Below are 17,673 nucleotides of genomic sequence, written 5' to 3'. Positions count from 1 at the left end.
AGTTATGACGAAGTGTAATCGCTGTCATTGTTGGCAGTCATAGACACAGTATCAGACACAGACTTTTTGGAACAAAGTATCCTATACTTCTGTAAATACATTCTTGTAAATATACTACTGTGTTGTCTTATTTATTATTGACCCTTCAAGGTTAAAAGAGGATTTGAAAATCATGATTAATTCATAGAACAACTTAACATGTTTTTTCACCCAAAACAAGACACAGTGCCAATAAGTCATAAGGGGCTACAATTTAGGACCAGATTTGCAAGGATACTATGTAGGGAGTTGAGCAGCAAGATGTCTGTTCGCATTACATTTTAATTTCTGCGTGTTAGTACAGTCAGCGAAGCAGGGGCCTGAGAGGGAATTCCAAACTCTATCAGTTCGAGAGTAGAAGGCTTTACGGCATCTAGCAACCTCTACAGTGTCGGGGTGGGATTTTGCTGCTTGTTGAGTTTGTCAGGGGTATTTATGTCAAGGTTGTACTAATGTTTAATGGCACTTACCATTAAAGTACTTGTAAAACAGACACAGGGATGCTATATCCCAGTGATGGGACAGAAGTTGGAGCTTAATCAACAGTGTGAGACCTATATCGGACTTGTGATCTATCTTATTTTGTGAATAGATGGACTCTTCCATACACACTGATGAAGAAGCGTTATGGCAGTCATTGTTGGCAGTCATAGATACAGTATCGGACATAGACATTTTGTAAGATACTATTCTGTACACGCACTTTTGTAAATATACCACCATGTTGTCTTATTTATGATGAGTCTTTTAAGGTTAAAACAGGACTTGAAAACTACCATGTTGCAGTTTGTCTAGAAACATTTTCACTGTAAGGCTTTCTATGGGTAGGAAGTTCTTGGAAAGAAACTCTGTTCATGGAAGTTTGGTTTGACTTTGATTTTGAGTACACAAAAGAAGAAAGGGGAGTGATAGAAGACAAGTTCTTGCTGAGAAGGTTTTTTTGTGTGTGTGGAGAGGGAGGGGAGGGGGGCTCGGAACTTTTCCAAGCAATTCTCTGCTAATATTTATTCCAAATTAAACTTTTTAGTTACATAATTCCGTATGGAATTTTCTGATAAAATTTCTGTATATCGTAACACTATTTTGCAATGCAGTTAACTAATTGCACTCTTTCCAAGAGTCCGGCTCCACAGCCTAACATTGATAGGCAAAATAAAATAGAATAAATACATAGAGAACATTACCAAGTGTGCTGCAAAGAAGTCTCCTTCTACCTAGCTAGAGGGCTTCTTAAATCTGCCTATATCTCTATAAGGCTACTATTCATCCATGCATTCATCTATTTTTACCACATCTGGGCTGGGGCAATAACCATTAGTGTCTCCCTCTTGGACCGATCTTGAATCTATAGATCATTAACTCTATAATAATATATATGAAATCTGCAAGAATTAAAATATCATATTTAAGCGTATTTTACGGCCTGGCTATGCCGGGCGTCCCTGCTAGCTTGGATAAATACTTTTGCAGTTTTAACAAAATAGCTACAATATCAAAGCGTCTCCGATTATGCTGAATATCTACAGGATGCCACCATCAATATATTACATATGAATCAGTCCCCTGTGGAATTTCCACAGGTCCTGCTAGTAATAATGAATACAAACTCGGGATAAATTAAAATATCATATTTAAGGGTATTTTACAATGCCGGGTAGCTTGCTAGTAAATAAATAAAAATTGTACAGATCACTGTTACTTACTGAATGTCGTGAATAGTTGCATCATTATCACTGTCACTTCCGTTATCGACGTAGCACCACGTAACACGAACTGTATAAAAGCAACAACAAAAGTTTTAGTGAAACAATGGGGGATCTTCTGACAACAAAAATTTATTTTTATCATGCCTCTCAACTTAAAAATTAAAAGAAAAATTATCTAAAAAAAAAAAATGATTTTGTTAAATATAAATAAATGAAAAAAAAAAAATGATTTTGTTAAATATAAATAAATGAAAAAAAAAATATGTCTAAAAATAAAAATAAAGAAATAAAATAAAATAATCTAAAAAAAAATGTTAAAGGGTAAATAAATAAAATATAAAAATAAAATAAAAATAATCTAAAAAATTTTTTTAAATATAAGTAAATAAAATATAAATAATAAAACAAATTAAAAAAATATATAAAATAAGAATTGAAAAAATAAAATACAAAAATGAAGAAAAAAATCTAAAATGCTTTTTTAATATGAACAGTTTCAGCATGTTCAAAGTAAATAGGTCGACAGATATTTATCATGCTTGGCCACTTCATGATAAAGTTCCACTTCTGCTGTCATTTAGACACAAATTTCAGTAAAATTGCAGAATTGCTGGTACTTGTACGGTTTAATCAAGACATTAAAAAGTGAAAATATTGAGAGAAAAAAAAGGTTATATTGTACGTATCCGTTTTGAACTGAAGATCTAAAAAAAAAATAATTCACTTAATTTGATCGAGTAGTTTTGGTTTTTTTTACATCGGAAAAACACGTTTTTATGACAGCACGTTGAAAGTAGACATCTTTGATTTTTTTAAATTTTTGTTTGTATTTTTAGAAAATTTTTAGAACATTTTTAGAAAATTTTAGAACATTTTTACCAATTTGTTAGAAAGTTTTTACAAAATTTTTAGAATATTTTTTTAGAACAGTTTTAGAAAAATTTTAGAACATTTTTAGAACACCCCATGAATGATGATCAACGAATGTTTCACACTCCCATATTTTTATTGACATCAAAATCGATGAAATCGCCCATTTTTCAATCAAATTGATTGATTGATTGCTCTAATTGATAACCCATCACGATACATATGGAAGAAGCTTTCACAGTGACTAAGTTTACAATATATTTCAGTCTACATTGCACTGTAGAGAACCTGCTGTTGATTTTATAAAATTATTTTTTTTATATATAATTGCTTGCATTAAATTTTAAAATGCAAAAGTCAAGTATCATGCTTCAATCGTACTCTAAAAAGAAACATTCATTTCGAATGTCCCCTTGGCATATCAAAGAATCTACTGTTGATTCTATATGCCTGGCCTTACTGCTTGTGCGGTGATAATGGCTTGAATTTAAGTTTAAAATTGAAAAGTCAAGTATCATGATGTAATTGTGCTTTAAATAGAAGCATTCATTTCGAACACACCCCTATCATATCAAAGAACCTATTGTTGATTTTATATGTTAGGCCTTTCAGCTTGTGTGGTAATAAAACTTCTGAAATGCACTTTTGATGTTAGGCTGTGTAAGGTGTTAACTTTGGTCAAAATCGCCTGTTCCTGCTTTAATTGGATTATTTTGATTATCAATTATCGATACTTATCGAAGACATTCCGGCACAAAACCAATCTAAGAACACTACCAGGCACATAAAATACCTTCATGTGAAATTTCATAAAAATTGGCCCAGCCATTTTTGAGTCTATAGATAACGAACTCACAGACACAGATTTTCTTTTATATAATAGCAAAGATAGAGATTTGGTAAAGAATTAAAAAAAAAAAAAAAATTATGAACTCACATGGTTCGCTAGAGTTGATTTGCAGTTTTGCATTAAGTCCACCTTCCAATTTGGTTAACTCTTCTCCATCACCGATATTTGTATTGTTGTAGGATATTATTTTCATTTCCCCTCGATTCCCATGTGAAATTTGATGATTTGGGATACTCCAAGAACTTAGATGACTGAAAAAAAAAAAAAAAAATAAGTACAAAAAAAAAGAAAAAAAGATTGAAAAAAAAAAGAGTCAATATTTGAATGATCCATCTTATAATACTATTGACGTCCCCCCCTCCTCCTCCTCCTCCTCCTCCCAAGTGTTAGGAAGAGGAAGAGAAAAATGTATAACAAAACCAAATTCAACAGCTTAATCATCCAAATATATTTCTCCACATCTGATTTTTCATGCGTCTTCACTGCCTGACACATTTTGTACATACAGGGTGGGCCAGAAGTCACTGACCCATTTTAATTTTGGTGCTAGTGCACTTACTGATCCGTGCTATTATTTAAATTGTATTTCCAAGTTTAATTAAAGTTTTATATGTTTTTTTGTTCAATTGTAAGGTTAAAGTATAGAATAGGTACAAAACACCCTCCCTTCCCCATGTTAAGAATGGCTTTTTAAATAATAACGTTATTATTTCAGCACAGATCAATAAGTGCACTAGTACCTTAATTTTAAATAACTCTTTTATTTCTAAGCATTTTTTAATTTTTTGATATTTTTAACATTTTTTTTTCAGATCCTAAAAATTAATTACGGAAAAATTCAGCATTGTCAAAACATACAAAAATTGTACAATTTTACTATCAAAATCAAGGCTCAATAATGTATCAATTGGCCATCTCGTTCTCCTGATCTCACCAGCCCTGACTTTTTCTTGTGGGAATATCTAAAGGAAATGGTTTTTGTCAACAAGCCCCAATCTTTAATAAAGATAAAGGAAAACATCACTGGAGAAATAAGAGAAATAAGGCCAGAAACTTTGGAAAAGCTTATGGCAAAGGTAATCAAAAGAGCTCAAATTTGTGAAGCAGAAAATGGAAGGAATTTCTAGTTATTTTTCACGTTTAACAATACAAGTTTCTCAAGCTTACTAAGTTAAAATAAAGTTTATCACCTTTATTTTATGATACTATAATTTCATGCATATAACTGTTAAAATAAAAAAGTTATTAAAAATTAAAATAGGTCAGTGACTTTTGGCCCACCCTGTATAAAGACACTATGTGAATTAGATGGCAACACTGGAAAAAAAAAAAAAATCATAGTCATGCTGATACACCGGTCCCCATTAGATCACCGAAGTTAAGCAATGTTGAGCCTGATCAGTACTATAATGGGTGACCATTTAGGAATTCTAGGTACTGTATGTGCTCTCCGTTTATCTCGGCATTGTTTCCAATAATCCTGAACTTCCCCTTCCCACTGAATTCAGGCAGTACCGATTCAGGAGAGATATGGTTGGCAATTGCGCAACCTTTGTCTCACAATTACACGCGCAGTTACCTTTACAGAGGGTATCCATTGTCTTTTGACACTTAACAGAGGCAAAGATTGTCTCGCTAAATGCTCACAAAGATATTTTCTTAATGTCTCTGTTCAGTCTTGAAAGACAATGGATACACCCTGTAAGGATAGCTGCGTGTGTAATTGTGAGGCAAGAATTGAGAGTGATTGAATCAACACAGAGGCACAAGAAATACATAGATAAGTGATAACTCAGCAACTTGTTTAGTTAATGCAATAGAAATCATCACTTTCTCAAACGACCTCCTGTTTGCTTATCTTGTGAAATGCCAGCAGAAAATGTAGAAAAGACAAACATAATTTTGTAGGTGGCTCATTGGTGAACGTATGGCCTTAATTTGCATATGTAATTGGTAACTGTTAAATGGGATGAATTCTAAAGCATAGCAGTTGAGTGGAGCTTTTTGTTGGACAGCTTAGAACGAGAACGAACGGTGGAAGATAACATCGAATACACGAGGATTTGTTGCAAGTTGAGAGAAGAAAGAAGAAAAGACTTCTGTGCGTTGTATCGATAAGAGGACGGTTTGACACTGCCAGTTTTATTTTGTTTTTTGTTTATTTTTTTTTGTTGTTTTGTTCCCTTTTCATAATATAAGCTATTTTGGCATTTTATTTTATTTTATTTTCAAGTGACTTTATAAGCGGTGACTTAAAAAAAAAAAATGGACAGATTCGACATTCGTTAAATACCTGTGTAATGTGCATCCAGGAGACAAGCGCCCGCGTGTTTGTGTGTTGTGTGGGTGCGTAAGAGAGACGGACGAAAAGGAAAGACTTACCTCGGGGCTGGCTCAGCGTCGCCGACCGAAAATAAAGAAAGAAAGATCAAGATGGTGGCCGCTGTCTTTTGTAAAGGATGATATCTCGCAAAGTCACATGAATTCTCGCAATATGCAAATTTAGCCGGCCTGCAACAGCCATAAAAGCGGGTGATTGAAAAACGTTGGGAGAGCGATGATTGACTTGGTCGGGAATCGTGTTGCCGTTGCTTCTCGTGCCGTGTGGGTGTGAGCATATCTTACCGTTGTTGGAACCGTTCTGAGTAACTGATTGTTGGGTCCGTTCTGAGTAACCGTTCGCGTCCGTCTAGGTACCTTGCTAGTTGGATTTCGTGCAGAACCGGTGTTTACTGGTTATTGAATTGCTTTATGTTGCTGCAACATTATACATCTACAGAGGGCGCAATAATTTTAAAGGACTTTCCTTACACATTTTCTACAAGCTATTTCGGCTATTTGCCCTCTAGGACTATGACCGAGTCGAAATTCGACTTAAAGCTCATACCCGAGTTTGACGGGTCCATGTCCATTGTCGACTGGGTTGAAAGGGTCGAGCTGACGTGCGACCTTTGTGAGGTAAAAAGGGTACACACTGTGATTCCCCTGAGATTGGCTGGGGGTGCCTTGAGTGTGTATCAGCAACTCAGTACTGCTGAAAAGGGAGATGTCACCGCAATTAAAGCTGCGCTGTACAAGGCATTCGCCATGGATCCTTGTACGGCCTATGAAAAATTTGCTTCCCGAAAACTTCTACCGGAGGAAAGCGTGGACGTTTTCTTCGTGGAGTTAAAGAAACTCGCAGTCCTATTCGGTGGAGGGGTGTCGGAGCGGACGCTCGCGTACGTGTTTGTGGCGGGCCTTCCCACTCGGGTGAAGCAGCGACTGAGAGCCTTAACCAGCGTTTCAACAATGCCCATGGAACATTTGATGGAACGTGCTCGAGCCATCATCAAAGATCAGGAGGACCTGGGGGAACCAGTTGTGATGGCGACACAGACAGGCCAGATTGGCGCTCGGGAGATTCCGAATCAGAACCCTGCAAGCAATGGGAAATGTTTTCGCTGCGGCCGACGCGGACATTTTGCAAGGAATTGCACCAACAGGGGGCGTGTGCGCTGTTTTAATTGTGGCGGTTTGGGGCATCTAGGCCAAAACTGTGCGGGAAACGTATCAGGGGAGAGGACGTCAGCGCCACCCTGCTCCCCGAGCAAAATTTGAACTAGGCAGTGATGACCGTCTACATAAACAGGATACCCTGCTCAGCACTTCTCGACTCAGGCTGTTCGCATACTATAGTGAGCGCCAGGTTGTGTCCAAGTTGGACTAAGAGAAAGATCAAAGTCACCACGATAGGAGGCGAGACCCAAACATGCTGTGGAGCTGGAATTGTTGAGATCTACACGGACACCGGTGCAGCCACTAAGATCAATGTGCTCGTGACCCAAGGAAATCTCCTGGGGTTTGACCTGTTGCTCGGATACGATGCCATCAAGGCGCTGGGGGGAGTCGCAATTCATCTGGATGGAAAAGTGCGATTCTTGGAGGCCCCAGTGTGTGCAGCGCTCCACATCGATCGGCCAGATTTTACAGTGGACTTTGACTCTCGCAAGAGGGCCTGGATTGCATCTTGGAAGTGGACCGAGGGAAGGGCACCGACTAAACTCAAGAATGGGGTTACAGAGTACCCTATACCCAGTGAGGCCCGAGCAGAATATGAAAGGGAACTAAAGGCATGGATCCAAGATGGCTGGTTAATCCCCTACCCTGAGGACAAGCTTGGGCCTCCCAAGGGTCTAATACCCTTGATGGCAGTAGTCCAGCATAACAAGTCGAAAGTACGGCCGGTGCTGGAATATAGGGAGCTTAACAAGCATATTAAAGCCTACACTGCCGATGCTAACGTATGCGCCAGCAAGTTGAGGGAATGGCGTCAGAAAGGCACTAATGTCTCGATATTGGATTTGCGGAAAGCCTATTTACAGGTGCGAGTTGATGAGATGTTGTGGCCGTTCCAGACAGTTTGGTTTCAGGGGCAGAGGTACTGCCTTACACGCCTCGGCTTTGGCCTAAATGTGGCACCACAGATCATGAAGACTATTGTCAACACAGTATTGTCCCAAGAAAAGCCCATGAGGGACTCAACGTCAGCTTACATTGATGATGTATACGTCAATGAAGATGTACAGTCTGCGTCGTGTGTCAAAGAAAAGTTGGCTCAGTTTGGTCTGGAATGCAAGAATCCCGAACGTTTGAGGGAAGGAGCACATGTATTGGGATTGGATGTTTATGAAGAAGATGGCACCCTACAATGGAGGCGTGGCAGTGAAATTCCAAGCATCCCCAACATCGTTACAAGGCGGACCGTTTTTTCTTGGTGTGGAAAACTTGTTGGTCACTTACCGGCCTGTGGCTGGCTCCTCGCAGCTGTTGGTGTAATTAAACGCAGAGCAAATTTAACAACCACGAGTTGGGATGACATATCCGATGATGTCCTACTAACTCTGATGATTAAAGGGACACTGGAGAGAGTGAACAAGAAGGACCCTGCGTGTGGGCGGTGGTGTGTTAACAGAGACAACGTAGGTGTGTGGGTTGATGCCAGTTCTTTGGCGTTGGGAGTATCGTTGGAGCAAGGAGGAAACATGTTCGAAGATGCATGTTGGCTGCGGCCCGTAACAGATTCTCAGCATATCCACCTGGCAGAGCTGGACGCCATTGTAAAGGGGATAAATCTGGCCCTGCAGTGGCAGTCTAAGAAATTGACCTTGTACACAGATTCTCTCTGTGTCTACCATTGGGTGTCTGACACACTTTCAGGACGGACACGAATCCGTACCAAAGCAGCAAGCGAAATGTTAATACGGAGAAGGCTAGACACGTTAAAAAACCTGGTATCTGAGTATGGGCTATCACTGAGTGTCACTCTGGTGCCATCACATTGTAATCGTGCTGACCAACTGACCCGAGTACCTCACAAATGGTATGAAGCCGCAAAGATGGGAATGGAGAGTACTGCTCGATCTTGTGCAGTTGCAATCGACCCATGTCAAATACAAAAATTCATGCACAGAGCGGACATCCGGGTATCAAGAGGACCCTTTATTTTGTGAGGCGTGTATACCCAGCAGTGACCAAGATGGATGTCAGATAGATCATCAGAAATTGTGAGGCTTGGCAGTCTATTGATCCTGCACCAGAGCGATGGCAGAAGGGTCGATTGGAAGTTGAGGGTGTGTGGCAGCGGCTGGCCATGGATATTACCCATTACAGTGGCAAGCCCTTTCTAACTCTCATTGATTGCGGGCCTACAAGATTTGCGGTGTGGCGGCAGATGACCAGACAGGATTCGGCAAATGTTGTTCGCCACCTATCATCCATTTTTTCTGAGCGAGGTGCGCCGGAAGAGCTCCTGACTGACAATGATGCAGCGTTTTGTAGCCAGCAAGTCCGGCAGTTCTTAGATGAGTGGGGCATCCGACTACGGTTGCGATATGCGCATGTGCCATCAGGAAATGGCATTGCTGAAAGAAGCCATCGCAGCATCAAGAGAATTGTTGCCAGGAAGCGACGTACTATTACGGAAGCCACATATTGGTATAACATTACGCCAAAGGACGGGACGTCTCCTTCAACCGCACCTGCGAATGCTATTTACACATACCGAGTCGGAGTGAAGGGAATCAACACTACGCAGCCAGCCGACAAGGGAACATGTAACAGATATGAAGTAGGAGATCCAGTGTGGGTGCGGCCCCCAGGAAATCGGTGCACCGACAAGTTTAAGTGAGGACAAATATCTGGAGTGATTAGCCAGCAGTCTGTTTTGGTCGATGGAACCCCACGACATGTGCAAGATCTTCGCCCAGCTACCGAGGCGCGTCACACGACTACAGAAGAAAGCAGTGAAGCGTCCAGTGACGAGCTGCCGATACACAGATTCAGTGAGCCCCCTACAGAAACTGATAGCGATACTTCGTCTGATGAGGCGGAACCAGATCCAGAGCCCGAATCTGAAACAGTGAATGTACCTCTTCGCAGAAGCACACGCACTAAAAGGCCACCCCCACAATGCTCCCTATGTGATCATCAGATCAGGGGGGAGTGTAATGTGCATCCAGGAGACAAGCACCCGCGTGTTTGTGTGTTGTGTGGGTGCGTAAGAGAGACGGACGAAAAGGAAAGACTAATCTCGGGGCCGGCTCGGCGTCACTGACCGAAAATAAAGAAAGAAAGATCAAGATGGCGGCCGCCGTCTTTTGTAAAGGATGATATCTCGCAAAGTCACATGAATTCTCGCAATATGCAAATTTAGCCGGCCTGCAACAGCCATAAAAGCGGGTTGATTGAAAGACGTTGGGAGAGCGATGATTGACTTGGTCGGGAATCGTGTTGCCGTTGCTTCTCGTGCCGTGTGGGTGTGAGCATATCTTACCGTTGTTGGGACCGTTCTGAGTAACTGATTGTTGGGTCCGTTCTGAGTAACCGTTCGCGTCCATCTAGGTACCTTGCTAGTTGGATTCCATGCAGAACCGGTGTTTACTGGTTATTGAATTGCTTTATGTTGCTGCAACATTATACATCTACAGAGTGCTCAGTACTTTTAAAGAATTTTCCTTATACATCTACAGAGGGCGCAGTAATTTTAAAGGACTTTCCTTACACATTTTCTACAACCTGAATTTAATAGATCTACTGCTGGGTGCTGGGATGTCTGTTGTCGAATAGGTTGAGAAGGCTGAGCGTATTTGCATATTGTACAAAATAAAGGAGCCAGCAACAGTCATTCTGTTGAGGTTAACCGGAGGGGCCTATGCAGTGTACCAGCAACTCGGGGATGAACATGATTGGAAGAAATTAAGCAGAGCTTATATACAGCATTTGGTATGGATCCTTTTGTTGCATGGCAACAGTTCACCACCTAGCAACTACATCCCAATGAAACAGTGGACGTTTACTTAGCTGATTTACGGAAGTTATCAGTACAGTGTTTGATTCCAAAAGCTGTGTATGACAGCCAAGAACGATGCAACACCAGCAACTGCGCCAGTCAATGAGATTTACCACTGCAAGCAGCATATAAAAAGGATAGATGCCACACCATTAGTGGTTAAAGTTGTTAACACACTGTATAAGGTGGGAGATCGTGTTTGGGTAAAACCATCAAAAGAAAATATCAGTACAGGTAGTAATACCATTTACTACCAAAGTTATAGAGGAAAAGAGAAAGAGAAATATATAGCTGAGCAGAAAGACACTCATTTTTAGATTTTGTCCTCTTTTAAATATTTAACTGGCTTTACAAACTCATTTTTTCCTAACTCAAACAATTTAATCTTAGTTTGTTGGGGGTCCCTGTTTGTATATGGATCCTGGTTGTTTGTTATCGGAAAGCTGTTGATTGTGGTGCCGCCAATAATTTCCAGACTGTTTTCGTATGTGCACTTTTATCAATAGTACACACATGAAACTCTAGTCCCCTTCAAAGTAATCTCCTCTGACTGCAATGCACTTGTTGTACCGTTCCAATAACTTCTGGAAGGCTCCATGGAAGTCCTCTTGTGTAAGCGTGTCAATGACCCTCATCACAGACTCTTTCATCTCCTCAATTGTCTCATAACAGCAACCTCTAAGGTTTTCCTTGAGCTTAGGGAATAACCAAAAGTCACTGAACTATAGGGAGGGTGAGGAACTGTCTTGATGCCCATCTTGGTGAAATAGTCTCTAACAAGGATGGAGATGTGAACTGCACCCTTGGGATAAACTTAGTGCAAATCTTCTGCATCTTCAGTTCCTTGCGAGTAATTATGTGTACAGTTCCCACACTGACATCAAACTATGCCCTTATTGTCTCTATAGACACATGACAATCCTTATTCATGAAATTCTTTATTTGGCCAATCAACTCTGGTGTTCTAACTTCCTTACTCCTCCCACACCTCTCATTATCCCTCTCAGACTCCCTGCCTTCCTTGAATCTCTTATGCCACTCAAAAACTGATGCCCGATTCATACAGGATGGTCCAAAAGCAGTCTTAAGCATTCCATACGTTTTTGTGGCATTTTTCCAAGTTTAAAACACAATTTAATTGCATATTGTTCTTCTAAAGTGTAAACACATCCAGATGGCATTTTTGAAATTCACCAGCTGCGATAATCAGGCTTTAGTAGGGTGTATTCCAATTCCTGCTGTAGCTGTTCATTTGAACCTAAAATCATAAACATTCGTCAGTCATCTCGTATGATGTATGGCAATAACATACTGAATTTTCCAGTGTCTATGACAATTTTAAATGCCTGTACAAAAAGAAGTTTGGAAACTTATTGAAGACACCTCATACTTGACTAAAAGGATATAAATATTCAGGCATGTCACATTATAAAAAAATGGAAATTACAACTGCACGAGATAGCATCGATTTGTAGAGTTGATTGAATGAATTAAATCAATCATTACCAATATGTTATTACATCGATCATTACAATTAATTTAATGTTTTTATTTCTATAATTTACGAAGCTTCTCTCCTTCCAACACTCATACTTTGATCCTCATTTTTTTAAATCCTAGTCAAAATGAATAGTTTCCATTTTGAAGAAGACGCTTATTTTGATAAGCACTTAGGAGACTTTGATGGTATGGTCACGTTGAAAAAAATGGATGAAAGTTCTGGAGTTAATAGATGTAGAACAGCTGAGATAGCAAGGAAAGGTCCAGGAAAACATGGGAGAAAATGATAAAGAAAGACTTGAAAGAGACAAGGATGAATGAAGACCTGTCCAGGGATAGGTTAGTTTCTAAGTCAATTTCTAAACTTGTATGGAAGAATGATGAGGATGCTATAAAATTAACATGAATGAACCAAAAACTACTTACCAAAATGTAGGCTTGCATTTCACAACGTCATAAAACTTGTCGTCTTTAGTAAAAAATCTTTTCCCGGATTTTGTCAGGAATGTGACAGAAAGAGATCCATCTTGTAGAATCTGTAAAATAAATAAATAAATAAATAAAAATAAATAAATAAATTTAGAACATAAAAACAATATTTTCTTAATTTCTGCTTAGGAGGAATCACTTTCAAGAAACCTCTAAACATCAGGAATATTTATAGTATGAGGGGTGTTTCAAAAGTAATGCCTCCTATCTTTTATTACGCCTGAATATATCAGACGGTATTGACAACTGCATTGTTATGATGAGTGAGCTTATGCATTCATGACCTGAAAGTTTCATCTCCCTGTTGCAGATATTGACAGTGTGAGCCTCTAAGAAAGCAACCACCTTCGTGGACATGCGTCAGGTGCTGAGATGCATCACTGAATTCGTCCATGCAGAAAAAAATTAGGTACTTGTACAGTTTAGTCAAGACATTCAAAAATGAAAATATCGAAAAAAAAGGTTATATTGTGCATATTCGTTTTGGACTGAAGATTTTCGAAAAAAAATTTAATTTAATTTGATCAAGTAGTTTTTTTTTTACAACGGAAAAACGCATTCTTATGGGAGTGCATTGAAGTCAGCCATTTTGAAATTTGCTGAACATGCCACAGGGAGATAACTCCATGTAAAGCGCCGATACTCCCTCCCCATCTTTAATTCTAGCTTTTCTTCATAAAAATCGAACCTTTTGCTCGGTATCATAACAAATTGTTTTTTCGCTGTAAAAAAAAAACAAAAAAAAAAATACTTGATGAAATTAAGTGAATTTTTTTTTCAGAGAACTTCGTTCCATAACGGATACATGCAATATAACTTTTTCCGATATTTTCATTTTTAATGTCTTGACTAAACTGTACAAGTACCAAACATTGAACAGATCAACATTCACCGGCACCTATTGAATATTTACAAAGTTGATACCATTAATGTCATCACAGTTAGGTGATGAGTTTGTTGATTTCAGAGTGGCGACAGAAATGTGAGTGACAAAGCATCCACAGCCACCACCTCATTGCTGGCAAACGTACATTAATAATGGTGGTGACTATGTGGAAAAATAAATTCTGGAACACAAGATGTTGCTTGTTTTAATGGTTCCACTGCCGTCTTCGTAGCTCTTCAACTTTTTTTTTTTAGTTAAAGAATAGGATGCATTACTTTTGGAATGACTTCCGTATAACATCGTGTCGGTTGAAAAACACTGAAATGAACGTTTTTTTATTTCTCTTTGGAGAAACACACTGGGTAAGCTCTTAGAACTGATGTTCACCTGAGATCTAAAATGGAAGACGTATATTGAGTTTTTCTTATCTGTACAAAGTACGAGAGCAGGGGATGATGATTTCTTCTTCTACCTATATCCTCTTCCTTACAGAAGACGCGTTGCTTTTTTTTTTTTTTTTTCTACAACATAGTCACCGCTTATCAAGGCTTGAAAGCCACTTGGGGATAAGGGTTATTGTGTGTAAAATAAGTTAGTATTGGAGATTTGATAAAGTGTTTTACTTAAGGGGACGGTTCATCAGGAATTTGTTTATGTTAGACTTGAAGACATCCATGTTGTAGTCAGGTGGGAAACAGGCAAATGGAAGAGAGTTCCACAGGCGTGCACTTCTAAGAAAGAAGCTTTGTTCATGGAATCTACGTTTTGATTTAAGCACAGATAAAGAGTTGGGTAAATTTTTGACCGTGGTTTCAGCTAGACGGGTGTTTTTCGTGAAAGATTAGCGAGAGAGGACGAGAGATTGGAGCTCAAACGAGCACTTGCCATGGAAATAACGATAGAACAAAGACAGGCTCGCAACGTCTCTTCTGTGGGAGAGAGGTTGCAGGGAAGAGAAAGGGCATCCCCCATTAAGCCATGAAGCCTATTTTGTACTCTGTCAAGGCAGGATAGGCTGTTTTTAGCAGCTCCTGCCCAGATGTGGCAGCAGTATTCCATTCTTGGACGTACCTGGCATTTATATAGATAGAGAATTGCATCAGCAGTGAGATATCTTCTGGAGTGGTAGAAGGATCCTACCATTTTTCCAGTGACCTTAGCAACTGACTTGATGTACGTGTTCCATCCAGGTCAGTGGATGATGATCTCTTCTACCTTACAGAAGACGAGCTGCTAGTCTCTCTCTACTCTGTCATTATTTCTACGAAGATGTTCAACTGAGCTTCAGTCACCAAAACAAATAGTTTCAAGTGCTTAGATTATTTTGTGATGAAAAAGCTTTATGATAATTGTAATGTTGCAGGGGAACCTACACATTGTAATCTCAGTCGCAAAGGAGACAAAGAATCGGAAAGAACTTCAACTCGTTTTTTCTTTCAACAACATTCATTTCCTCTGTGTTACAGCTGTGGTGTCACCCACGTGATCTAGAATGTTCTCCATGCCGCTATCTCACGTGATCGTCCTCTTTCTCCTTTTTACAGTCTTTTTTCTTTACCAGTGACGTCATTTTGCATGCATTTGCATATAGCTGTCTGCGCTAAAAACAGAAGGGATCATTCTGAGTCTTTATAGCAGTCGATGTTTACACCTCACCGTTCAAAATCGAAATGCGTAAACTCGTTTGCATGCACATCGTCTGGTTAAAAACAGATAATTATATCTTGGACCAATCAGAGAACTTTCTGAATTTATTCAAAATGGCCTTTTCGGGGAGCCACTTCAGTCGTTTAAAAGGGAGAGATTTTTCTTCAATAAACGAGTTGAGCCAAAATCCACAGATCGCTATCATCAGCATGCATCCATTGGGCTTTGTGCCGGCTGGCATGTCAACTTATGCATGCTCACACTTACGCAGCATCACACACACACACACACACACACACACACACACACACACACACACACACACACACACACACACACATTGAATGTTTGAATCCCCCCGTTCTCGTCTGCTCAATCAAAACCAAACCTATTTAATGAAACTTCTTACACTGAAACATCAAATGAACATCGATTCTTATCAATAACTTTCAATGAATTATAATTTATTTAATTGAGCAGAGAAGTTCTCGTCTGCTCAATCAAAATTAAACCTATTTAATGAAACTTCTTACACTGAAACATCAAATGAACATCGATTATTATCAATAACTTTCAATGAATTATAATTTATTTAATTGAGCAGAGAAGTTTTGATTACGGATTTCCTGAAATCCAGTTGATTTTTATTGTACCACTTTCACTTAGGGATGTTGCAAAACCTCCGACATAATCTCTCTTTGCAAGAATGCCAACAACAGAATCAAGTCGGCGTTCAACAAAAAATTGTAACATGCTACTGAGTTACTAAGTATCAAGGCCAAAAGCCACTCAAAGATAAGGGTTAATGAAATGGATAGAATGTCGGTTTAATGATGTAGAATATTTACTTTGCTGGCTGAAATAAATCTGAAGGATCCCTGTGGCTGAACCAACAGATGTTTCATGGGTTTACTAGTTAAATATCTTTCATTTACAAGTCAAAGCTGATTGGCACAAGCGTGTGGCTTACATCCCAATTTTCCCAATCATATGTCATGTGTCAGGCGAGTTGAGCACGTGACAAAGTAAATAAAAAGGCTGACATTTCTCTCTCTCTTTTCCCTCAAACACACACACACACACATTTAAACATTGATTCAATTTCTTTCTAATAATATAAAAAGCAACAAACACTCTCTTTAATAAATTTTAATTAAGAAAATATAATTCATATAATCGCGCGGTAAAGTTTTGATACGATATTTCAGAACCATGCGACACATGGCACTAAAACTGTCGACATCGGAACAGACTCTCCCTTACTCTACAAGAACTCTTAATATTCTTTAGTATATTCCAGTAGAATATACCTGTTACGGCTGTAATCCTCTATTCCTAAACATATATAAAATATGTCTCTTTATTTGTTTTGTTTTGTTCTTTTTGTGTAATATGTCTCTCGTCTTTCTCATATTATAAACAGCCCAAAGCAAAACTCCAAAATGTAACCCCCCAAACTGATAATTACCCAAGATGGTGACTCCCTTACTAGGGAACCTCCCCTTGCCGTAATTGGTAACCCTCCGACGTCTCTGACCGTACCTAACAACAATACAAAAAAATGGAAATTTTACAATTGGTGACCCCCAAAACGACGCCCATATCCTCTTTCAGAATGAAGTTTTCTTGGAGCAATGAATATAATACTACTTGATTTGACAAGCCCTTATATTTGCTTATCCATAGTCAGTAATTTACGTGACTCACATACGATAATGCACCAGATAATCATAAGTATTTTTTTTTTGTTTTAGGGAAGAGGGCTTCATCATAGCTGTTCTGGCTTTGAATCGGATTTCCACTGAGTGATGGGGCCATGATCGCAAACAGATAGTTAGCTGCGCAATGTTACAAGTAAAAAAAAAAAAAAAAAAAAAGAAGAAAGAAATGTTCTATTGGTTCTGTAACGTAGTTGTTACTTTTTAATTGTGTCGTTACAGTTCAGACTACTTGGACCCACACGCTGTCTGGTACCGCCGCAAAATAAAATCAAATAAAAAAAGAAAGAAAGAAAAATCTGACTCGGCATTTTTTTAAAGCGCAAATGAAATGTATTTATTCGTGGTTTTTCCAAAACAAAGCATTTCATTATATTTTCAAAGTCTCTTCACACACACGTGTGTATTTTTTAAAAGTCTCTGTCGCTGCCACTCCACGCCAGTGCTTTCTCACCCGACTTTCACTTGTCCATCTTGCCTGGCATGCACTTTGCTTCTTTTTTGACCATGTGGAGTATTTTTCTTTTCTTTGTATACATACTTTAACGGCTGCTGCTGCTAATATTTCACAAACCAGCTATCCTTTGGCTGCTGCTGATTTTCTCATACATGCCCATGCACACTGCTACACTTCCCAA

At 39.0% G+C, this 17,673-nt stretch overlaps 1 protein-coding gene across 2 annotated transcripts in view; it reads right to left on the bottom strand.

Moving 5' to 3' along the window:
• The window catches only part of LOC145261239 (uncharacterized), a 54,170-nt gene that overhangs the window by 10,913 nt on the left and 25,584 nt on the right, over positions 1-17,673 (bottom strand). For both annotated transcript variants that reach the window (XM_080119614.1, XM_080119615.1), the window contains exons 5-7: positions 12,722-12,831; positions 3,553-3,716; positions 1,743-1,812 (exon numbers count right to left, since the gene is read on the bottom strand). In XM_080119614.1, the coding sequence (XP_079975740.1) occupies positions 1,743-1,812; positions 3,553-3,716; positions 12,722-12,831 (344 nt within the window). The remainder of the gene's footprint in view (positions 1-1,742; positions 1,813-3,552; positions 3,717-12,721; positions 12,832-17,673) is intronic.

This window comes from Euprymna scolopes, chromosome 37 (genome assembly GCF_053919585.1).
Source record: "Euprymna scolopes isolate OS-2025 chromosome 37, ASM5391958v1, whole genome shotgun sequence".
NCBI classification, from domain to species: domain Eukaryota; kingdom Metazoa; phylum Mollusca; class Cephalopoda; order Sepiida; family Sepiolidae; genus Euprymna; species Euprymna scolopes.
This window is presented reverse-complemented; position numbering and strand designations above follow the sequence as displayed.